Here is a 24837-nt window from a genome sequence, read left to right on the forward strand (position 1 = left end):
GCGCGGTCCCTCCGGCGCTGCCGGCTGGGAACGGGAGCGGCGCCCGGCGTTCCGGGCACCGGCGTTCCGCCTGCCCCTGCTCGGCTCCGTGCGGGCTCCGGCTGCGAGCAGGGGCCCTGGTCCTCTGCCAAAACCACCCCAGTCGCAGCCAGCTGCTTACAGATTTTTCACCTGGTGCCAGGAGTTGCACGTAAGCCAAGCCTGGGGATGGCCCCTGTGAAGCACTCAATGCTTGGGGAAGAGGAGATGCCCATGAGGGCTTCAGTTGGGGCCACAAAGCACTTACTCTAATGATTTTGTGAAGGAAACAAAAATATCTGCATTTATTAAGTTCACACTAGTCAGGCATTTCTTATTATTTCCACTACTGAACACTCACTAAATTGGCACTGCGTTAGGGACACCAGTTCTGCTCCAGTGGGACGATGGCTCACCCACGCCAGTTTCCTAAGCGTTAAGTACGTATTTCTTGATATTTAAGAAATAGATTTAATAGATTCCATAGATGTAAGTTCCAAAACGAGTCTTTTTTTCCACTTGTCAGCAGTACGGATGAAGACAAACAAAACAGGTAGCAGCATCCAGAACTGTGCTGCCATGGTATCTGGAGACCAAAGTTATCCCTCTGACGGACAGACGGTCTTGTCTTTCAGAGCATAAATTGTTTTATAAGACATTTTAAAGGAAATTCCTTTACAGCCAGATAATTCAAGCACCTCTCACCTTTCTCTAAAGCTTGTGGTACTGAAAAAATTAAGTATAAAACAACGGGCCTCGGGCTCCAGCCCATAAGGCGCTTTTGGTGTGTGGCTGGTCCCACAGCGGTGTTTCGGCACCCGCCTCCTGTTCACTGCCTCGCTTCTCGCCATTTTCAGAGGGAGATCAGGTGCCCAAGGAGTATGGAGTCCCTCTCTGCTTCTGGCACGGCTGCCACGCTTTTTCGCTTCCGGTTGGGTAGAAGACGTCAACCACGGCTCAGAGGTGTCATGTAGGAAGCAGAAGCCGTCAAGGGAAGGGAAAAGACACAACCTTCTTTTTCTGGACAAAATCTGTCCACAATTGAAGAATAACAGGGCTTACAAATAGCCAAGAGATGAAATCTGGTGTTTTCCCAGTCTCTGCTCCAGGATATGCCCATATTGGTTTTGAGGTGTCCAGCCTGGGGGAAAACACATGCACTGGATCTGCCTTGAGGCTGTTGCTGAGGAAAATGTCTTCCTGCTGTGAGCACAAATACTAATGAGAACCCTGATCTAGATGAAGAGGATCAGAGGAACTTCAGATGTACCAGAAATGGAAGGAAAATATTGGGTCTGGCTCAAATCAGTCTGAAACCGAACTGAAAACAAAACCCCAGTGAACTGGGAACTGCTGCTGTTGGCCAGTTTCCTCAAACTCTGTCTGACTTTTGGCAAAACTCACTTGTCCGTGTGTTTTTTGTTCTCCCTGTGTGGTTTTTTTTTTTTCCTATTGCCTGCAATAGCAATTTTCAAGCGACTTTTATACGTTTGGTATACAATTGTCCCGTATTTCCCCCCCCACAGATCTTCCGATCTAGGTAACTTCACTAACAAATGACTTTTAATCCTAAAAATTCACAATCCTTCTTCCCTGGGAGCTGCTGCCTGGTAGTATCACGTTGCCCAGGCTGAGAGAACGTACCCAGAGTTTGGTTGATGTTCAGAAACTAGCTTTCCATAACTCCATTGCATGCCTGAACCATAAGTCATTAAAAAAATGGATAGAAGTCTTATAAAAATGTCCAAGAAACATACATTTTCAGCTCTGTGTGTTGGTCTTCTGGGTTGCAGTTGGCTGATAAACAGGCAGAAAAGGCTCATGGTGCACCTAACTCTATAGCGACTGGTAGTTTTCAAGAATATTAAACAAAAAGAAAAATGATTTACTGTGCAAAGTATAGAAAACAGAACCTGGAATTACAATTCTTACTCTGCAAAGAAACATTCCTCCACAGACCTATCTCTGCAGGTGGTTTACTCAGCTGTAAATCAGACCATATCAAAGCAATCCTCAAACACAGCTGAACACTTCGGATGTTTTCACTCCTGTTGGCATCAGTAGTCACAGTAATGTTTGTGTCATCAAATCCACTCAAAATTATTTTGGTGGTCTTCAGGTGCATCCTGCACTGCCCAGCTGCACCGTTTACCTGCATGCCCTCCATTGGTTTAGAGTCACAGTGAGCAAATACCACGTGATAAAATGGTGGCTGCAGCTAGTCTCTTCTCTCTCAGAATGATCCTTATAGCAAGAATATGAGCTTTTTTCCCCCCTCAGCATTGCACTATCCATCATCCTGTGCTTCCAGATAGATTTGAGTAAGGTCTTCAATCTCCGCGCTTACTAGGAAGATGCCACAGTCCAGGAAGTTCTGGAGTTCCCAAGGTGGTGGGACTGGTAATTAATTTGGTGCAACAGAAACAGACCAGCAGACTGAAATGTGTAGTGCTGAGCCTCCTCACCTCTGACCTGGGGAGTCTATTTTACATTACATCAGGGCCAAACTTCCTTCTGAAACATGTGGTTCAAAGCTGTCCCCCAAACCTTCACTTCCTTGACTGCAACCTACTCTGGAAAGGCCAACACTGTCCTCTCACTTGCAGCTGACAGTACTACATCAGTACTCAAATCACTATCACCTGTGTAAAGCCTTACATGCAGATGCCATCTTACTTTTCCTCCATGTACAATCCCCATGTGGTACTGTACTGCTTGACCCACCTCTCCAAACAGCCTGGTCAACATCCACTGCAAGGTGCTGGGTGAGTTTTGATGGTTTTGTTTCTGCAGCTCTGTCTGCTCTTCTGGCATGATACTTGCAAAGAACTGACATTCATCCTCCTGGGCAGTGAGGATTGCCCTAAGAATTAGGAAAGGCAAAACGGCTTTCAGGGAGCAAATGGTTTCCCTGTGGTTGGCTGGAGATGGTGGGTGCAGGACACAGGCTCAAACAGCTGAGATCCTGCAGGATGGAAAGGAACACACGTTGCAAGGAAACCCTTTCCTCTCCTGCATCAGACAAGTTTCCACGGCATTCCACTCCCAGCTTTTCAGCTCCCAGAGGTTACCCATCCCTCCAGTGCTGAAACACTCTGCTCAAAAGGTGTTGTGCCCCTCCCATCACACAGTGGGCCATCACATCCCAAAGCCAATCAGCCATACCCCAAGCCAGATCCCTTCAGTCCCAGAAAGCACTTCCACGTTCCTACAAAGCACTTGCAAACCAAGCTCTCTGCACACGTGTCCCGTTTCTTTCCTGCCTAAATCCTTTGAGAGGAAGCTTGAAGTTAAGCCGCAAACAAATTGTCCGTTAGAATCTCCACGCCAGCACAGTGTAGAGGCAAAAACTAATTTGGCTTAGTAGACAGGGGTGCAGGTAGCAGAAATAGCCATGTGGTGGCAATATGCTCATTGTAGTGCTGCATTTCACGGCTATAAATCTCCCAGGCAACACTTCAAGTGCTCTCACCATCTCCATCTTTTGTACAGGGTCCAAACAAGAGCAGACCAGGCCTGGTGGTCTGCCCAAGGAATGCGGTTCTGAACAAGCGTTCTGAAATACTGAAGGCCCGTTGTTTCAGCTGGCAAATGGCAACAGCAGGCAGCACATGATTTAATGGTATATTAGTTGCAAGCTTCATTACATTAGGGGTTTGATATTTTTCACCAACTGAATCTTCCAACAGTGCTGCAGTCCTGCTAAAAAAGAAGTCAGCCCACAGGTCAAAATTCTTTGTGACTAAACAGTAATCTCTAATTATTTCAGATCATTTGAGATGCACAACTAACTCACCATCACTAATTGGTTACCCCAGACTCAGCAATTATTTCTACATTAAAGCAATAAAGTAATTTACAATTTGATGTATTGTTTCTAAAACCTAATTTACAATTTGATGTATTGTTTCTAAAACCATTTATAACCTAGCCCGCTCTTCCTTAACAATTTACATACTTTGAAGAGTAGCCCCAAACCGTTTCAAATAAATGTTTCAAGAAAATAACCGTATAGAAAAATCAAGCCTACAATCAATTAAAAGTGACAGGAAAAAATGTACATTTAACTTTCTGGTATTTATAATGTTTTTTCCTTGGTTTGGGCTTTGAAAGTAGGAGCAGTCAGTTTTAATTTGGGGAAAACACCATGGACCTAAGCTCAACTATGTAGGTATGCGTGTCTCAATCCACGTGCAGCTCAGCAGGGATTGCAAGCATACAGTGCTTCCCTCGTCTGGCATAGTATTGCGAGTATTACTGATCACTGATTTATGTTATCAATAATGCTCATTTACCTTTCCACAGGCTGTACAGTGGCCTATGGCTTTCACCTGGGCATTGCTTCTGGAGAGCCTTATTGCAAGCACTTCTATTAATTCCTAATCCAAAAAAGAAGGAAAAAAAAAGCAATGGAGTTTTGCATAGTTTCAGACGAGGAAAGTGGGATTAACCCTCAACATGGTGGTTTAAGCCACCGTATTCCACTTCATATTGCCAAAAAGTTAGGACCACAGAAGTGATGCCTTAGCTTAGCGGAAGTCGCTTGTTGATCTGCAGCAAATTGCTTATGAATGACCATGTCCACGTCCAACATGTCACTGTCTTTTTTGTGCAGGTAAAGCTAGAGTTTTTAGCAGACATGTGAACAAGAGCACCTCTTACTTTGTATCTCCACAATTATTTGACTATTCAATCCAATTGGAGAGGCAGAAGAAAATCCTTTTAGTCAGTATCCAAGGTGTCAGGTATAACTTTATACTTTTAAATATAAGATTTTAGACTGCTCTATCTTTATTTTTTTTAAGTATAAAACAGCTCTAAGCCTGTATGGCTTAGTCCTCTAACAGGTAATGTGAAAGTTAATGGGGAATTTTGTATTTTAGGGAAGGGGGAGTCGTCATTTTTGATTGACGTAACTGCTATTCAAGCATGTGGTACAAAAAGATGGCCACAGGTTAATTTTCCTTCTCCTGCATTGCTGGAATGACATTGAAAAGATGTGTGAAATTCTGCAAACTAGCAGGAGGCCAAAATAAAAAAAGCTGTAGTCGGCCTGGATAAATACCGGTGCCGGGAGTTAGTGCAGTTCCCCCGCAGGCACACGCTGTTGTTGCGTCAGGGTACTCAATTCCTAAATAAATCCTTCTTTAAAAAAACAAAAAAAAACAAAAAAAACCAAAAAATTCGGTTAAATCCTGACCAGTAAGCTCGAACAGAGCCCACCGCAGGGGGTTTCCCCGCCCGGAGCCGCCTCTCGCCGCCGGGGGCACCGGAGGCCGCCGCCTGGCCCGGCCCGGCCCGGCCCCGCCGCCCGCCCACCGCCTCCCCGTCCCGCGCCGTCCCCGGGGCCGCGGGGGGGCCGCGCCGCCTCCCTCGGCCGCCTATATAGGGGCAGCGGCGGCGGGGTGGCGGGGCCGCCCGGGCGGGCGGCGTGCTGTGGTGAGTGATGGCGGCCGGGCGGGGGGCGGCCTTGCTCTCTCCCTGAGGGAGCCGGGCCGGCCGCGGAGCGGAGAGGTCCCTAGGTGCGGAGCCGGGCAGCCCCGCGGCCGGTGGGGCCTGGCGGACGGGCGGCCTCGGAGCTCAGCCGGTGGTGGCGGCCCCCCCCCGGAAGCCGGGGGAGAGGCGTCGGGCCGGGGGCGGCGCGGGGTTTAGGCGGGCTCCTGTCCCGACGGGCCTCGGCCCTCTCCCCGCGCCGCCCCGCCAAAACGCCGGTCGGGGCTTTGCTGCTCCAAACCGGGGTGGGTGTTCTAGGGGCTGGGGGGGGTTATCGCGGCTGCAGCCCGAGCCTTCCTTTCGGCTATCCCCAGCCTGGGGCTGGCGCTCTGGGCAGGGCAGAGACCGTCTCTGCGGTGGCCCCGAGCGTGTGTGTGACAGCCCGGCGGTGGCCTGCTGTGACCTTGGGAAGCGGCGGGGCGGCCTGCCTTCGCGGGCCCTTGCGAGGGGCTGTGCTGCCGTCTGGGTGGCTCAGTGTGTGGGGAACGCGTCGGCAGAGAATAATGTCTGGGGCTTTGGGTGTAGGAGGACTCTGTGGGACCTGTTACACTCACCAACGCGTCTGCGTTCCCAGGCTTGAGGCTTGGATTCGCTTTGGAATTAACAGGAGTTGTCGCCTTGCGATATCTACGAGCAGTTTTTTGTCTGCTACTGTTATTACAAATAGTAAAAAGAATAGGAGGGGAGGTATGTGTGTACGTAACACTGGTGTAGTTTTGTCTGAGTCTTAAATCTCCTGAAAGTGTCAACGTGCTCTTATGGATCAGGGAACTGATCTTTCTTGGCTCTTAAAATTTCCATATTTTTATAGGCATCTCTCTTTTTCTTTCTACTGCCAAGCTTTCAGCGGGTATCTGCGGGTGATTTGGCATGTGCTCCCTTTGGGGACTGGCACAAGCTGATGGGCACTCAGCATGATGCAAGCCGTGTACGTTTTACTGAAGGCAGGCAATTGTTGCTCTGTAGTAATTCCCTTCATTTAGAGGCAGTCTCGCTGATCTGTCATTCTTTTCTTCCTCTAAATGAGAAGCAAAACTGCAGAGTCCTGTGTGAACGCTACTGAGGCATATAGGATAATAAAGCGTAGCTTGGTCTTGGCACCTCCGTTTTGAAATAACACCTAGCATACTATGCTGTCAGTAGTGAAATGGTTCAAATCTGTAACCACAACTTGGAAATAGCATATATTAGTGTAATTTATTACAAGAGTACTGACTATTTTCTTTTAAGCCCATTATGTTCAGATTCCTGCAACACATCTTAAACAGATGTGTGGAGTTACTGAGTGACAGTATTTGGCCTACTGGCTTTTTTTAAGCTTCAGGAGTAATAAATCTGTTTAGAGACAGTCTTTCTTAAAGCCTTGCTTGTATGCGAGTACCTGTGCTTGTAACATGAAAGTTGTAAAAAGAATATGGTTCATACAGCGTGGGTGGGTTTTTTTAATTATTCTTTCAATGTAGCCTACTGGAAATTATGTTTCCCATTCATATTACTCCCAAATATATTTTGAGAGAGAACAGGCTTCAAAAGAAGCATTGCATTAGGTAGAAGAGTAAAAAATGTTCTGTTTACTGATGTATTCCGCTTGAAGGCAAGCTTAACAGTCAATGAAGGGCTGATTCATGTGTGTATTTGTGTGTTTTTTAAGACTCATGCAACTTTTTTGACAAGCCAAGTGTCTAGCGCAGCAACATGGTTCTGAAACAGTGGGAGCTCTTTGGCTCAGTGATTTTATTCCAGATAAGCAAGCTTGTTTTAAATCTTTGCCTAGTGAAATTACCTTGCTGCAAACTTGATAACTGAATTCATTTCAATGTTTTATTTGAAAGTGTCGCCTTTGCATTTCTGCTTTCCAGCTGCCTTCTTAAGAGATGAGGTGTGATTTTTATTTATACTATGCTGGTGTGTGAGGGGCTTGCACTGGCAACATGACAGCCAGACACAATTCTAGGTGTTCATATTCATTCCTCTTCTACTCATATCTTCTGAGCGCCACATAGAAATACCTCATGTGGCTGTATCATCATGGATATGGTTTTCTTAGCTGCTGTCCGCCATGAGGAGAGCAATTCTCTGTTTTGCTTTATGGGTGGGGAGCCTGAGACAGAGGGGAAATATTCCTGCCAGCTAGCCTTAGACACCTGATGGGGACTATGCTTCTATAATCAATAGAAAGGTAATGCTCAGCGCTGTTCCCTGGAGGTACACTTTGCTTTCATTTGAGAGATCCAGAGAGACTAGAAGCTGGAAAGCCTGCGTAATCTGAAGCTAGGCAGTGACAATCCAGAAGACTTGCCTAATGCGGCGAAACTAGTCGGTCAAAATACAAATACGCTACCTCTGTCCCGTGGACAAACATTTTCTGTCTCTAAGTGATTTAGAACAGCTAAATGGAAGAGTGGAAGTAAAAGCATTCATGTGATGCTTTTGCCTGTCAGTTATTGTTGTAAATTCTGAAGGCTTCATCTTTCTCTTCCCTCAGGAGACAAGTATCTCGACAGGTGCCAGAAAGCAGGAGACTTCACTCTGAAGTAACTGATAAACAACTGTGAAGCATGAGGATCAACTCTGCTATTCAGGCTGCTATTGACCTCACAGCAGGAGCTGCAGGTAATGCTGGAGAGAACGTAATTGCACAGAACTTATGAGGGACAGTTTTGATACCTTTGACAAGTGTAAAAGCAATTTCCCATTTCTATAAAAAAAAAAAAATCTCACCTCCTGTATTTTAAGGAGAAGGAGGTGAAGCAGCTGACCTTAGCCAGCATTGTAGCTGCATCACTATTGCTCCTCTGTGGTGAAACCTCTGCCAAAAAGTGAAGGTGTAATCCCTATTTCAGACTAATGATTTTCTAGGAGGAGGTTTAAGTTTCAGTGTAAGTTCTCATGTTTACGTGAGTTTAAAAATCGGTCACAAGTGGAGTTTTGCAGTTAACTCAGTGTGTGTGACTGAGGTGCTGCTTTTGTCCAGGAACCCTCTCTAATTTAAATGGGCAAGAGGCTGTCTGAAGGGTTGTTGGCTCAGACAGCATCCCGGTGCAAATCTTTAAAAGCTGGAAAACTTCAGTAGTAGAACTGATGATCATGAATTCACTTAACTAACTTCTATTTTTGATCTAGTCCGTGCTATAAAGTTTTGCGGGACCAGTTGTGACAATCACAAGTGTGGAAACAGTTGCATTGTCTCATTGACATTACCATGAATCAGTTGTTAACTCTACGGGGGAAAAGGGGTCTTTTTGACATTTCTAAGTTTCATCTACGGGTGAAAAAAGCTATTGTAGAAGTACTGGAAAAGCTTTTGACATGAGGGTAGCCTTAGCCACAGAGATACTAGTTTCCAATGGAAGCTTGCATGATGTCCAGAACAGGTAACAAACATTGGGATAGAATAGTTAATTTGGCAATGTTCATACGAAAAAGGTGGAAGGAAAGATTTATTTGTTGTACCGTTGTAATCAGTTTAAACAATTTAATGGGTTTTCTTGCCCATACAACAGCTATTACAAATAGTCCTTTTATGACTGTGTTAATGCTGTGGATATGACAATATTAATGGTGTTAAGTGCATTCAGGGTAGTTATTGGAGGAGTTATTTGTCAGAGTGGAGTTAACCTTACTTAGTGCAGAGAGAGCAAGGGGTGACAGATAACGTGAGTCCAATGCGGCACCTTCATAAAGCATTTCATCTGCCACTACATTTTCCCCAGTGAATACCTGCTTTGTTAGCCTTTGCAAAATATGTTATTGACTAGACTACACCCGCTTTCCCAGCAAGGGAAGAGAAGTATTTCTGTTATTATTCCTTCATTGCCTTAGAAAAAACATGTTTCTGCTAGTCTGTTCATTCTCCTTGGGTTTTGGGTCCTCAGTAAAGAATAGCTATTATATCTGCTCTATTTCCCAAAATAGGAATTTCATATCTGTGCAGTTCTTGATGGTTTTGGGGGTGTTCCCAGGTGCTTAAGTAGGAGGTGTGATTGCTTTCCTTCCAGGTACTTCATCTCAGGAATGCTGCTATTAACATCCAGGGCAGCGGAACGCTCTGGCTTAGGAAGTTGTCTTTCTGTGTTGAAGCCTGGTGTGTTTCATCTTGGCAACCGCAAGAGCTGGAGACCAGCATTAGCTTAGAAATCTATTGATAGATTTATCATCTGATTCTGTTCCATGCCCACGTTCACTGTAACAGGGCATGTGCTTGAGGTTTGCCTGGTTTTTGGCAGTAGAGCTTAGAGGAACTTAGAACTAATTATACTGTTTTCTTCTCTGGTGTAGTTCTTCCTTCTTTCCGATAAGATGAAGGAATTCAGACCTTTTTCAATGTGACTTCAGTAATCGTAAATCATTGCTCTTGTTCTTTTTCTTTGCTACTTTTGTTGTGATAGACAGTTTTGCTGTTCCTCTAGTATTTATTTTCTGTATTCTTTTCACATCCTTGCTTTGTATTGCCTGTGTTCATGGATAGTGCTCATTTCTGTATTACACGTGTCTCTGCACCCTTTAGAAAGTGTATATAACTAGGCAAATAGCTAGTTCCTCCAGCAAATGCGTAACCTGATTTTACCTTCCTCTTCAGATATAGTCTTGATGAGCTGATAAGTAATGATGTGTCGGGGCAAGTAAACTCTGAACAAGAATAAGTCATTTATCTGCCTGTGGGTCATGGTCCTTTGCCTAGGATCTGAGCAACCTCTAATCACTTCTTTGATTAAGTAGGACTCTTCCCCACTATCCCCGTGTTATTATTAGGACCACATTTGTCTAAACGTTCAAGCAGGATTGACTTTTTTGGTTTTCTAGTTTGTTTTGCTTTTGTTGTTACTGCTTTTTTAGACTCGTTACTGCTGGCTGGAAGAATATCTTTTTTTTCTTTAATATTTTAGACATTAACTGGGACTCTTGGTCTTTCGCTTGAGGCTTACAAAGTTCACTGCTGTATTTTACTGGGCTTCTTGTGCTACCTCCAATGACAGTGTAAGGAGAGCCCTTTCTCTTTTTGGAACAGCTGTTCACGGTCCACTCCCAATTTTTCAGCTTTGCATTCCCAAGACCATTCATGTTTTTCTTGGGCTTCTGCCAGCAGCCATTATTTTACTATATGTGGATGTTATAGGTCCACCTTTACCCAGGAGCCTAGCGCTTGTCCTGTAGATTAATACCTCCCTGGCTTGCCTGCAAGTAGCATTGTCTGAGCCTTTCCAGCCCTGCTTTTCATCTGAGGCTGACATGGATGTTAGTGGTCTGAGCCAGCTACTTCTCTCCTTTGTTATCCCTCCCAGAGCAAGAAGCTCTTCAGAGGGAGTCACACAAGGAAGCACTAAGCTTTTAATGATCCATCTGGCTGAGAATGAGGTTTTATGGGAGCCATGATCTTGAGTTCCTCTTAAAGACCTGAAGTGCCTCTTTGCCGAGGAGCAGCAACAATGTAACACAAATGTGTTTGCAAAGAGTAAAATCGATTGAAAATCACCACGGTTAAACAAATACTTGCTTACTCTTCTACTCCCCACTTAGAAGAAAAATAACTAATCTTAATTAGATTCGCACATTTGTTTCTATTTCAGTTTCTTTACATTATCTGCATTTACAGATAATTATTTTGGTTTCATAGCTGAAAAAACATTTTGTTAACTTGCCCTCTTTAAGGCATATGCATGTCAACTGTGGTTCGGTTAAAGATCAGCTTCTGGCTTAGGATGGTGGTTCTTTCTTGCTAAAAAAGCAAAACCATAAATTTTATGTAAGGTACACCTGTCATATGCTTCCTGTTAGGTATTGGCTCCTAATAGATTGCTCTCAGTGTACGCTGGTATTTCTTCCCAAAAAAGTGTAACGTTAGCTCTATCTGCAGACTACTGAATTGAGTTAGATCTTGCGGAAGAACACTGCATGGTGGGCAAAGTGGTTATTGATGACACTGATGGAAATATCTCACAAGTTTCCGGGGTATTGACCTTGCAGTTCAGTTTGGAAAAGATAATATGTTGAGAAACTTTGCCCTTTTGCCCCTTTTTCAGCTTATCCTGGACGCTTTCTTCCAGTATGAGGGTATAAATGTAAATAAGAATCATCTGGAGTTGTGAAGTAAAGAGCTTGAGTCTTTGTAATCAATTTATAATGCATCATCAGTTTTAGCACTCTCTCAGCAGTGTTCCTCTTGTCCTAGGGGAATCTTTGTCTCACTTGATTACAAATCTTTCAGTTTTTTATTATTGCTGGAATGTAAAATCACATGGCTTCTGAACCACTGTATTAATGAGCAAGGGAAAATGTTGCTTAACTCATTAACACAAGTGACTTGATTGCAGAACAATACCTCTAATTTGGTGCCTGTTTATGTAAGTGAACTGATTCATTTAGATGCTTGCTTTTAGTAAGGTAAAGAAATGCTTAATGGGAACGAAGCTGTTACTTCTCTTATGCATGATTTTCTTTCTTCAGGTAACTAAATTCACCACTGACAGTTGATGCCATTGTGCTAAAAACGGTGCAGTTGTCTTTTCATGCGGAGAATTCTTTCATCTTTGCTTTCTGCATGGTTTTCCTAATAGTGCTGTTTGTGTATAGGCATTTCAGTTGTGATAACCTTCAGCCACCCTCTTAACTTCCACTGCTTGCTCTAGGTGGGACAGCATGTGTGGTGACTGGCCAGCCCTTTGACACTGCAAAGGTGAAGATGCAGACGTTCCCCGAAATGTACAAAGGAATTGTTGACTGTTTTATGAAAACCTATAAGCAAGTGGGGTTTCGAGGCTTCTACAAGGGAACCACACCGGCACTTGTAGCCAACATCGCAGAGAACTCCGTTCTGTTCATGTGCTATGGATTTTGCCAACAAATTGTGAGAAGAATTGTTGGAGTAGACAGAAAAACAAAGCTCAGGTTAGTAATAGAAATCCGTTTCATATTTTAAAATAAATAAAAAGTCATGCAACTGCTACTTGCAAATACAATATTGTCAGGGTGCAGCTGGTGTCCTGGCTCCCCCTCTGCCAGTATGCAGTGTAGTAAGTGTTGGAACACAGATCTTTGTGCTAGGATATGGTGTCTGACTACAACACAGCCATCCACCTGTCACTGCAGTTGGCTGCTTTAGAAAATCACAACTTAATTGGAATATTCAAGACCTGGAACATCTTACCAAAGGGAATGAGCGCTGTGACACCTGAAAGTTGGTATTGCCTTGATCTCTAGGTTGTCCTGATTTTGCAGAGGACGTAATGGTTTCTCATACCAGGAGGCTTACTAAGGGGAAAGGATGCTTTTCTAATATTGCCTTGCTTTTTGAATATATTTATTTAAGTTCCAAAAGCTTGAATGTAATGGGGATTAAACCAAGGGTCTGATTTTGCACAGTGTGTTGTCTACAGTACTGGCAATAGGTGGTTGCCAAAGGAATGAGAAAGAAGAAAGAAAGTGTTTGATATTTAACTCCAAGTCCTCTGCCAGGCTGTGTTTTTAGTTCAGAGGATTTCTTGTGCCTTATGTGATCCAATCCATCACTTTGGATCTTTTTTGGAGCACTTTTCCAGTCCCCCCTCAAATTCTTTTAAGTTCCTTGCATCTGCGGTGCACTTTGGCAGGGAGTTCTGCAGATGATAATCATTAAGTCTGTAACTGGAAGAGGCAGTTGGTCCATAGCCACTGTCTCTGTGCCACTTGGGATTTTGTAGACCTCTATCCATCGGTCTGTGCCCCTTTTCCCCACCTGAGTCTTTTCCTAGGTGGGAGGATCAAGGCCAGGCTGGATGGGGCTTTGAGCAGCCTGGTCTAGTGGGAGGTGTCCCCGCCCATGGCAGGGGGGTTGGAACTAGATGATCTTTACGGTCCCTTCCAACTCGAACCATTCCATGATCCCAGCCCTCCTAGTCAGTGAGCACTCGGGAGCTCTTCCTTTAGCTGTCCTTGTTGCCTTTCTCTGAAACTCTTGTAATTCTAATGCATCTGGGCTTGAGCTCATGAGACCAGAGCGGTACAGAGTATTCAGGGTGTGAACAAGTTGTGGATTTATGCACTGGCATAACGATCATAATCTCTTTCTAGCTAGGACAGCTTTTCTCCAGGTGCATCACTTCAGAGCTGACAGTGGTCCAACAGTCTCAGTGTGCCTTAGCATTACGCATTTCTCAAGGTATGTCTTCTGTGCAGCACTGAGAGTAGCTGCACCTTCTCCATCCTTGTGCTGTGCCACAGTGTGTAAAAGACTTCTCATACTGTCCTAACTCCATTCAAAGAGTAACACAAGGTTAACCACATCCAGCTTTTCATTAATAGCTTTGTTTTGCCTCTGTCATGTCTGTCTCCGAATGGAAGTAGCTGAGGAGGCCATGATTCTGCAGTTGAGATCTCTGACATGACACAGGTAGCTACTGAAGTGCAAGACAAGTATCTAAAAGTGGCGTTATGATGTGAGGTGTTCTCCTGTCACACGTTAATATGTGCTCTATCTTAAGTCTGAGGCCTGCTATGAGGGAATATGAAGCAATGAAGAAACTTATATTAATTGCTCTCTACTTGCATTCTCTTTCACTGTTTTCTGGCAGTCAAGACCTCTAGCTGAGACAGAATTGTCCCCACCTTTTCTACTGCTTTCTTAGATTAGGGATTTTCTGCTTGCTCAGTTTACAGACCCCTCATCTTCTTCAGCGCACTAAAATGTAAGAGGTAGGCCTAGCAACAGCTTGCTTTGCTTAGCATCTTTTGTGATCCTGCTGGGGGATAGACCACAGACTTGCAGATCATCTCTTCAGCTGACTGAGGCAGCATGTTTAGGGTGTATGTAGGGGAGGTAGCACAGGAAACTTTCAAACAGTATACATAGGTGTACTACTCTACATATCTTTGGAGTAGGATATGGAATGAGAATGTAATTTGAATATGCAGCAATAGCAAGTGCTTCTGACATCTCACGCTTCTTTCCTTGGTCAGGTACTGGTAGTACTTTTTGGATCCAGGCTCCATTGTTGACTGAAGAGCAAATACTGTGATTGCATAGCTGTACTAGGACAAACGACTAAAGGATTTAAGTTTACTTGAAAGGTTTCTCCCTTATTGTTGCTCCATTGGACTCTTCATCTGGATCATTATGGGGGCATCTTAGGAGGTGCCTGTGTGAGAGAATTGTATTGACATGGTCTGCAGTGGTGCCCTGAGTACGTGTGGTCTGTCCAGGACTTCTCCACCCATTCTCATTGTGGAAGAGTTAAGAAGCCCTTGTAGTGTGCTGTAGGGGAGGAAAGAAACCCTGATGAGGTGGCTATCCTTCAGCCGTGACAAGTAAAGAACTATAATTACCTTCATTGCCTCTGCCGTTTAAAAACTGTCATACGGTCTTAGCCTGAAGAAGAAAATTCTTCAGGTCACAAACTGAGGTGAACCTGACCATTTTCCTTACCCATATCTAAGCAATTGCTTCTCACTTTTTCATTATTTTCTGTTTGCTATTTCTCAAAACCAGCTATGATAGTTTGGTTTTGCTTTAAGTTACCTTTTCAGTCATACCTTTAAATGGTGTGGAAACAAGCTTGCCCAGCCTGCCTGTATTTAGGGAGATCCCGCTCACTGTGTGAAGCCTTGCAAAACAGTTACAAGGACAGTTACAAAACATCACTTTTTACAGTTAAAGGAATGCATGCCACTGATGTGGGAGTCAAAAAAAAAAAAAAAAAATCCAACAAACAAATGGAGAGAGAAATACTTAATTTCATTTAACATCTATTTAGTCCAACCAAACTGATTTCATTCTATGCTAAAGTCCAAACTGAGACAACCAAATGGAAAGAGAAGTGCTAAAGGCCCATTTAGTCCAACCAAATTGATTTTGTTCTATGCTAAAGTCTAAACTGAGAGAACTATTATCCTTGTTTACCTCAGTTTGACTTTTTGAGTACGTGACTAGTCATCTTCAGCAGGTTATTTTCTTTGACAAAACAAGATAAATGCCATTTCTAGAAGACGCAGCTGTGTGAGAGCAGAAGATTCTTGCTGCTGTGCTGTGTGATCAAAACTCTCCCAGCCAGAAAAAACACCGAATTAGGCATTTTGAGTTGAGAAGGAACTTGAACAGGATTCAAGGCTTATCACTTCTGCAGTGAGGCTTAATATATTAAAGACCAAAGCCTAAACAGTGGGTCTAGTTGAATTTTTGTATGTAGAATTAAACATCATCAGGCAAAAGTAGAAAAGATCTGAATTATGGCTAAGTCTAGTCCTTTATGTTCATGTGTTAGAACTCTTTTCAAGACTGATAGCATCTGGGGTTGATTTTTTTTTTTTTTCCTCTCTTGAAGGAAGAAAGATCCTGTGCACTCTTTAGTGCATGGTTAGAAGGCACCTCTTCTGGATTTTCCTATCCTAATTCTCCAAAGCGTAACCTTATTGCTTTGCTCTAGCTCATAGCTTAATGACCGCGGGGTTCAGCTATGTACTGTATTTTTAACTCTGCCTTCCTCTGTCTTGACCTTCAGTGGGTTGCACCTCAGATCCCTGTTGCGCACACAAGTTGGCATGCTGCAAGAGCGTTGTGCAATCAGTGTTGCCATTTCTTATTTACTGCGTATTATTCAATTGCTGCTCTGCAGGCAGTTACTGATTTCTTCCAGTTTGACAGTTCTTGTCATTGCCACATCTGAATGTCACGAGCTTTGCTTAACGTCACAACTTTAGTTATATGATGTAAGGCGAAAAGTTGTAGCTTTAAGCTCTGATACTGTAGGTGCATAGAACTGCTGGGCGCTGGGTTAACATCTTCCCTTGCACGGAAGGACATTCTGTGCAGCAGCAAGGTCAGTCTTTGCTCTGCTGACTGCCCAGGCTCTGAAAGTCAGCCTTGTTCTGTGCTATTGTGCAGCTCCTGTCCAACACACCAGTGTCTGTAGGAGCCTGTTTTAAATGTATATCATAAAGCAGTATGATCCTGGAGTACCAGCCTCTTGAGTCCTGGCAGTTTAGCGCCCAGACTTTGCAATATGTGTAAAATCACCGCAAAGCAAGTATTAGTTTTGGAATACTGTGAGTCAATACAGGTTACAGTGCTGTCCTGTTCAGTGGCGTGGTTTATGTTTGACTGCGCTATCTCAGGTTCACACGGTTGCATTCAGGGTATCACATCCACAGAAAGACTATGGTGGTCCATTGTGCTGTGGTTTCAGATTTCTAGCATCTTCCACTGAAAACCTGTATTAATACTGGTAAGGTGAATTTGGGAATACTGACATCTGCATGAGGTGATTATTTTTCCTGTTTTCTCTGAGGAAGTAACTAGTACCCAAAAGCTGTTCAGTAAAACAAGTCTATGTAAACTTTTATAAAAGCCAAGATGGGGAAGATTTGATAGTGCTTATTCTGCTGCAATCAGGAAAGTAAAACAAAAAAGGCAAAGGTTGCAATATATCTTCTCAGGTGTCAAAATTATGTATTTGAGTTGTATGTGAAGATGGGATGAGCTAGGTTCTTCATCTCTCTAGCTCAAGTAACAGCCCTTTTCCCTTGAGGCTCTTTCCCCCCAAGACTGTCCATCAGTTTTTCTTGATGGTATTTTGAGTACAGGTTCAGGAAGCTGATAGCTGGTGCAGTGGCTCCGCTGCACTGAAGGTCAGTGCCCAAATACCCTCTGCAGTTTCTCTCATGCAGTGATCTGCAGAACGCTGCTGCGGGCTCCTTCGCCTCTGCCTTTGCCACCCTCGTCCTGTGTCCCACGGAGCTGGTGAAGTGCCGGCTGCAGGCCATGCATGAAATGCAGTTGTCAGGAAAGATAATCCAGGGACACAAGTAAGTGTACACCCTGCACGGTATCTCTGAAACCCTTTTATGTCTCTATTATTTTTAATTCTGTATTGGCGCAGTGTCACATTTGTAGTGCGCTGTTAACCGGAGATGAGTTGTGGCTGGGAGGGTCGCGGCCTGGAAATCTTTCAGGCACCAGTGAAGGGCTCCTGGCAGGATCTCGTTCTAAGTGTTGCATGAGTCCTATTGTCTACGCAATAGATCTAACCCTTAATTGTCACTGTAGTTGCCTATTGTCCTGTAACCTTCTTATTATCTGGCTATTGAGCATCACTAACTGGATCAACCTTTCTACCAGTACAGTTTGGTCAGTAGTAAAGGGTGTTCTTCAAAAGGATGGTCCCCTTGGATTTTACCGTGGCCTGTCAAGCACTTTGCTGCGGGAAGTCCCGGGCTATTTCTTCTTCTTTGGAGGATATGAACTGAGCCGGACGTTCTTTGCCTCTGGGAGATCAAAAGATGAATTAGGTACAGTGCCCCTTTTTTCCAGGTGGATTCTAGCATGCTGTTGTGAGGAACATAAGGGAGGGAGATATGCTAATTATGCACAGCAGTTATAAAATATGTGTAAAATGAAGGAAACTGGACATATACTATATGGAGGTCTGCATTTTATGTAAATATAGTAATGAATGCATATATTTCAGTGGAGCAGGATGTATTGTAGATGGATACAGTGAGTTAACAGTAATATTACAAAGCTACTTAAATATCTGACTCTACAGTGTAATGCAACTCTGAACTATTTCATTTCCGTAACTGTTCAGAGTGATTTTGGCGTCTTTAGCTGTATTGTCTTGAACCGTATGTTCAAGTGCATGCTGAAATGTATGCTGACCATCAGTTGTCGTAACAATGATAGTAAGAGAACACTGAGATTGAAAATTAGATGTGGAAAAAAAATGAGGAGATGCCAGAATAAGGATTGCTTGTCTCCTGTTGAAAGTCTGCACAATCCTACTTTGTCTCGCTGGGAGTTAGCATTTCAGCTGTAGGTGTTCTGGTCTTTGTTTTTGCAAAATATTTGTAAGCATCTGAGCTGTAACACAAAATGAGGTTGCATCATGAAAAATTCTGGACTTTCTATAGATGACACTTTGTGATGTTACTCTAAACCATTTCACAACATTGGAAAGTGATTACAAGTGTGAAAGGAGTGGAGTTAATTTAGTTAATACAGTCAAAACAGAATTCTGAGTTATGCTTTTTTAGCATGGCCCATAAACAAGGAGGCACTCCCTATAACCTTTGAGCTTCTAGCTGGACTTGCAACTTACCAGTAGCTTAAAATTAACTTAAAGGTTTGTGGGGGAGTGGAAACTGCTCTCTTGTCATAAAGCAGATTCCTCTGTGTTCTCTTTGACTTCTGTAGATGAAACAATGTGATATTTATATCGGTGAATATTTTGTGGTGTGTATGAAAGCTTATTTTTTTTAACTGTAGGTCCCATTCCTTTGCTACTAAGTGGTGGTTTTGGAGGCAGCTGTCTTTGGATTGCTGTGTATCCCGTGGACTGTGTCAAATCCAGAATTCAGGTTCTTTCAATGGCTGGAAAACAGACAGGCTTTATGGGAACATTTGTAACTGTTGTGAGAACTGAAGGTGAGTATGCATTAAGCATATCAGCTGTATCCGTACGGCTACAGATTGAAATCTATACTTTCCAATACCAAAAATTGCTTAAGAAATCTAGTCCACCGATAATGTGTTAGAGATGGACAAAAACGGTTTCTAACCAATAGAAATATCGATGCTTCATGTAGTCTGGAAAGCTTGGAATCTAGAATTGAGACCTACTGCGTCTGCCACGCCTCTTGGTTCAGGAGACAATTCACTTAAAGCTAACAAAAGCAGATAAAGGAATGAGCTTCCTTACACGTGACCAAACCTATATATGAAAATTAAAGGAACTGGTTAAGTTCAGTACAGAATTTTTCTTCACCTCTACAAGTTAATGTATGGCTGACCAAGGGCTGTTTGATAAATCAATCCTGGCTGGATTTTGATAAATCAAAGCCTGGCAATGTGGGGCTTCTACCTTGGTGTCTCATATCTGGAAAAGGCCTGCACCAGGCACTTCAGAAGATGGTGTAAGAATGTACATGGCAGCAGGTGTGAATTCCTGGCCCTCTTGCTAAGAGAAGATACTCATCAGAGCAGGGCTCTGGCTTGGGACACAGCTCCAGTGTAGTCCTGTTGTTCTTTCTGTCCCCTTGCCGGCTGTGGTACAGCTGCTATGAACTGTATCCTCAGGTGACCAAGGTACCCTTCTGAAGACCCTGTCATAACTGAGATAAGCTTCTAACATAAGCATTTAAATGGCTAAACTCATGTTACAGTTCCAGATACTCCTATGTCAATATCCAGCAACACTGTGGTTAGCAGCTGCATGGGTGAGTTCAGCTCTCTGTGTGCATGCTCCTCTAAGCAGAAATATTACTTCAGTATCCTTCGAAGGTAAAAGCACAGTGGTTGATGCAGACAGGCAATTAAATCAGTTGCTAACTGGTTCTGATTTCATTTCCAGGTGTACTTGCCTTGTATTCTGGACTAAAGCCAACTATGATCCGTGCATTCCTGGCCAACGGGGCACTCTTCCTTGCCTATGAGTACAGCCGGAAACTTATGATGAAACAAGTAGATTCTTACTGATACCTTCTAGGAGATGGAGGACAAAAGGTTGTTTAAGGATCATTTAAATAAACGATCAAAAACGTGGTCTGAGCAGGGCCAAATCAGTGACTTAATTTTAGGAACTCAACTCCAGTTTAGGATTTGTAATCTTTTAAATTCAGGTGATTTTACAGAATGTGTACATGCTGCTTCAATTGGACCAGCAGAACTATCTCCACCTTGCAGATTCTGCACTAGGTACATCGCATGTCATAAATGTATTTTCCTGACCTGTGATGGTGCTAAGAAAGACTTATGTTGACCTGTTGGGTCATATGTTAACATAACATGCAGCAGTAAGCTGTGATTTGTTTAAGGCAAAGCCCTGTTTCAAAATCTGTGGTGGTGAGCTTTCCCAGTTGTTGCTGGCAAGTCTTTGACTCAAAATAACAGAGGTCCTGTCTGTGGCTGACATACGTATCCCTCATCTAGCCTTTCTCCAGCTCCCTTCTGCTCTGTAACTTTTCAAGGTTATGGCAGTTGGTGCCTGAATTGTGTACTCTAGATGTGCTTATAAAAGTAGGAAGTGCTTACCCCCTACGTTGTATGACTTAAAGCCATAAAAAGACAAAAACACATAGTTACTGGGGTTAAGGAGACCATGCACCATTTTATTATTTTCTAAATCCTTCCAAGAAGTGCTGGAGTGATTTAAACACTTAGTGTAAGGGAGACTGCTGAAAATAGCTGCTCGCTCTGAGCACAGGATTGTAACTTTGTGCAGGCTCCTGTTTTGGGTCACCTTGGCATGAATGAGTCCATGTGCTTGAAGGACAAGACACTAAAGAGGAGTAGAAAGCCAGAACTGGGTTCTTAAAGACAACTGACACCATGGTCTCTGTGGTGTAGCATGTGCTTAACTTGGGCCAGAGTCCTGCCACTTGCTGTGTCTCTTCAAGCTGAGTGGAAAAAGCTCATATGACTGGATAGTACGTATCACCTTCAGGCCTGGTGGGCATGCCGGCTGGGTCATGTTACTTGATTAAACATGCAGTTAGTGAGTGTTACCCAAAATGATGCAATAATGCCTATTATGCCTATTTCTAGGTGCTGGTCTTGTTCTTGAAGTAGAGTGTTCTTTATACAAGTGTGCTCTACCTTGTAAGAAGCAGCTATTGCCTGCCCTGGGAGAAGGCAAAGCAGATCTCGGAGAAACACAATTCATGACTTGGGCCTGGAGGTGTACAGAGGGATGGCACCTGTACACTGTCACAGCCCACCCTTGTGGAGGGCACAGACAGCGTTGCACAGAGACCAGCAGCTTGCCACAGCAACCACAACTTGTTAGTGACAAGTGACAACAGCCACAGCTGGAACAGCTCAGTTCTGCATGTTACAGTTTCCCCTTCAGATCCCAGAGCGAGGAAGCAGCTTTAGGCATAGATGAAAGCCAGGCAGTGCCACCAGGGTGCACAAAAACCAGCTTCTCTTTGATGAAAGGTGGTTGGGGCAGTTCTACAAACTCTTCTTGCTTCTCCAGCCTTCATCTGCAGCAAGAATTGCTCATCTCCCTTTCATGCATCCAAGATATAAGGCAGTTAAAGCAGGGCATGGCTGAAGAGCCTTCAGTCTCTGCACCAGCTTACCCTGGATGACCAGTACACTAGGGGCAGTAACACTGTGTACAATCAGTATTTAAAAAGAATGTATGCCAAATGTTTAAATAGTTCAGGTACAAAGGTGAGGCTTTAAGGGTTGTTAGACTTCCCCTTCTTTTCCAAGTTGTCTACCCAAGAGAAATAGTATATTTGTATACATTTCTAATAGTTACGAAAAGGTGAGGACTGATTCCACATCAGTGGAATACTTCAATCTATTTCTTAGATTTGTCTTTGCTTTCATTTTTTAAAGCTGATGGTTGCAGTTTTTAAAACAAAAAGTTGAAGCTTCAAGAGATGCAGGATATTTAGAACTGAACCTACAGCAAGAAGCTGGTGGCTGAGACACATGCATTTTAAGAGTTTACCTTTTGAAGTTTCTGTAAGCAGTACTTTTTCCATTCACAGCTGCTTAAGCTGTACACACGTAGCAGTTGTTCAGCTCAGAACTTTATATGTTCATATTGGAATTCAGGGGAATAAAGTTTGATTTTGTTAACTGAGTGCCTGGCTATTATTTATGTAACAACACTTAACAAGCTTGTCTAGCTGAAGAGCAAAGAGGTTGAAGCCAGTGTCAGCACCCCTCCAGAATTAAAGGAAAAGGATTTTGCAATCAATGAATGTATAAAACCCTCAAAGCTGAAGGGAAAGTGCCAGCTATAACAAGGTGCTATGGAACAACTGCAGATTTTACATTATCTACTATGGAAAAGTAAAGCCCATAGATTAGCCCTCAGCCTGGTGCTTTGTTAGTACTGAAATCGGCTCCACTATGAAGGTTCAACTCAACTTCCAACTGTCTAGATCATTGATTACCATGATACATCCTATAAGTTAAGTTTCCTGCCAGAGGAATGCCAGGAGGCCAGTACAGGCCATCTAAATTCCACATATGTAAGGGATGAGTGTCCGCTACCCTGAAGCCAGACAAGGTCAGTGCCATCTTCTGATCAGTGGTGCTTGAATGTAGTATCTCCCCCATACAGCTATTTTGTTACTCATTCCTGCTTATACAGTAGTTTTTACTTAACTGCATGCTGGAGCTGGAAGAGCCTGACTCACAGCCTTTGCTGCTGCTACTTGAGATTAGCTTACTCCATAAACAGGAAGGTTCACCTTAACAGCCCTGCAAACTATTAGGAAGGGCATCCTAGGACAGGGCTATCCAATTGCCCGAGCTAAGCCAAAAGGAACTTAGTCATCAGCCGCTTCCAGCTGCAATAAAACGGCATCCCCGTCCAGCTCCTCCTCCATTCAGTGCAGACTGCAGAGGCCTGACCTGCCTTCTTGCTCCATCGCCCTCTAGTGATGCGGCTGTGGTCTCACTCCTGGGTGAGTGGCTATTCCTTCCTTTTCTCAAGCCGGAGATGCTTTGCCAGAACCCCTCAACCTTGAGGGCCAGTTTATTAAGTTTATGTGCAATAACACGTGCAGCCGCTGAAGCAACACTAGTTTGGGGACCAGCATCGCAGAAGTTGAGCGTGAGCCAGCACACCCTTCCGGCAAAGGCTAGGCTGCCACAGCGGGCTCTAGAGCCAGCATGTCAGACAGGTCTGACCCTCTGCTCATACCTCTCACATCTGTCGGTGCAGACATGGAGTACCACATCCCATTTCACATTCCCCAGTATAAGGCAGGCAGGGGCATACTGGAGCAAGTCAGAGGGCAATGAGGATGGTGGAGAAAACTGCATTTGTTCAGCCATAACAGAAACTGAGGAGAGATCTTACTGCTGTGTACAGTTACCTCATTCATGGGAAGGCACAGAGCCAGGCTCTTCTCAGAGGCATACAGGGGCAGGACAAGATGCAACAGCTACAACTTGGAACACGGGGAATTCCAACTAGGAAGGAAAAGTAGCAATAAGTTTAAGTCTTGCGTGAGAGTCCTACCCATGGAGATATACACAGCTGAACTAGGTTGTGAGAGCCAGCTCTAGCTGTGCCTGTTCTGCACAGGAGCTTAGACTTCATGTATCTGTGACCCAGGCTCACTATCCTGCACCTAGAACTGCACACAGCTGGTGGATCACTGTTGGTCATTCAAGACAAGTTTCAGCCTCCACCCTTGAAGTACAGTGCTGATAGAAGCAGCTTCCAACACCGTAGGAGTTTCCAACAGCCCAACTCCTAAAGGCAGGTAATTACAGTAATTAAAGCTAATTACACAACAATAGCAGAAGTTGAGTCCATACATGTACTTAATAGTGTACCACTACCCTCTGGTGAGCACAGGGAAGGTATGTGACCTCTGTTTACCTCATTAACTGGTATAAGCTATGGAAAGCTATGTCGCTCCCCTTCCACTCTTGGTTCCAGAGGAGGGCCATGAAGATGATCAGAGGGCTGGAGCACCTCACCTATGAAGACAGGCTGAGAGAGTTGGGGTTGCTCAGCCTGGAGAAAAGAAGGCTCCAGGGAGACCTTATATCAGCCTTCCAGTACCTAAAGGGGGCCTACAGGAGAGATGGGGAGTGACTCTTCATCAGGGAGTGTAGCAATAGGACAAGGAGTAACTGTTTTAAACTGAAAGAGGGGAGATTTAGATGAGATATTAGGAAGAAATTCTTTACTGTGAGGGTGGTGAGACACTGGAACAGGTTGCCCAGGGAAGTTGTGGATGCCCCCTCCCTGGAGGCGTTCAAAGCCAGGTTGGATGGGACTTCAAGCAACCTGCCCATGGAACTAGATGATGTTTAAGGTCCACTCCAACCCAAACCATTCTTTGAATAAAAAGATTAAGGAAGCACCAGAAACAAGAAGCTAACCTCCACACGTTTCACATCAAGGAAGACCTGAACAGTCCCCACAGAAGAGCCACACAGCTGAGAACATCTGGAGGCAAAAATAAGCATCCTGGAAGTTTGCGCATTACAGGTCTTAGTCCAGCTCAAGAGAAGTCAGTGAGCATTTGCAGTATTAGCTCAAAGGAGCAAGCGCACAGATCAAGCCCATTGCATGCAGGTATTAAGGCAAGCCTGGCTAACTGATCCCAGGCAGTTGGCACACCCAGGAGCTGATGAGATGCGGACTTGAGGAAGGCTTAGGGCATGGGGCCATCTCAGCCCTTTGTCAGAAGGGGCCGGGGAGGGGGGGCAGCAGGGAGGGTACAGCAGCAGAGCAGCAGCTGTGCAGCCTCCAACCCCCAATTCAGCTCCCAGGCCAGGTGTTACTCAAATCCTACATCACTGGATTTCTGATGAAATGTGGTTCAATACCTCTTCTTCAGTAGAGGTCTTGTTAATGTGGCACGGGTAGACTAATC

General features: G+C 44.2%; 1 protein-coding gene across 3 annotated transcripts; it reads left to right on the forward strand.

Moving 5' to 3' along the window:
• Positions 1–5323: 5323 nt before the first annotated feature.
• SLC25A15 (solute carrier family 25 member 15) lies at positions 5324–22069 on the forward strand. 3 transcript variants are annotated; one of them, XM_054182189.1, is made up of 7 exons: positions 5324–5457; positions 7997–8124; positions 12138–12396; positions 17146–17283; positions 17597–17766; positions 18743–18901; positions 19827–22069. In XM_054182189.1, exons 2-7 carry the CDS (start codon positions 8070–8072, stop codon positions 19949–19951), a joined length of 906 nt encoding a protein of 301 aa, XP_054038164.1. In that variant the 5' UTR covers positions 5324–5457; positions 7997–8069; the 3' UTR covers positions 19952–22069. The 3 variants fall into 3 exon arrangements, with proteins under 3 accessions (XP_054038164.1, XP_054038172.1, XP_054038178.1); XM_054182197.1 differs by having other exon boundaries at positions 5441–5540; XM_054182203.1 differs by lacking the exon at positions 5324–5457 and adding an exon at positions 5619–5756.
• Positions 22070–24837: the final 2768 nt, after the last annotated feature.

Source organism: Rissa tridactyla, chromosome 1 (assembly GCF_028500815.1).
Source record: "Rissa tridactyla isolate bRisTri1 chromosome 1, bRisTri1.patW.cur.20221130, whole genome shotgun sequence".
Classification (NCBI taxonomy): domain Eukaryota; kingdom Metazoa; phylum Chordata; class Aves; order Charadriiformes; family Laridae; genus Rissa; species Rissa tridactyla.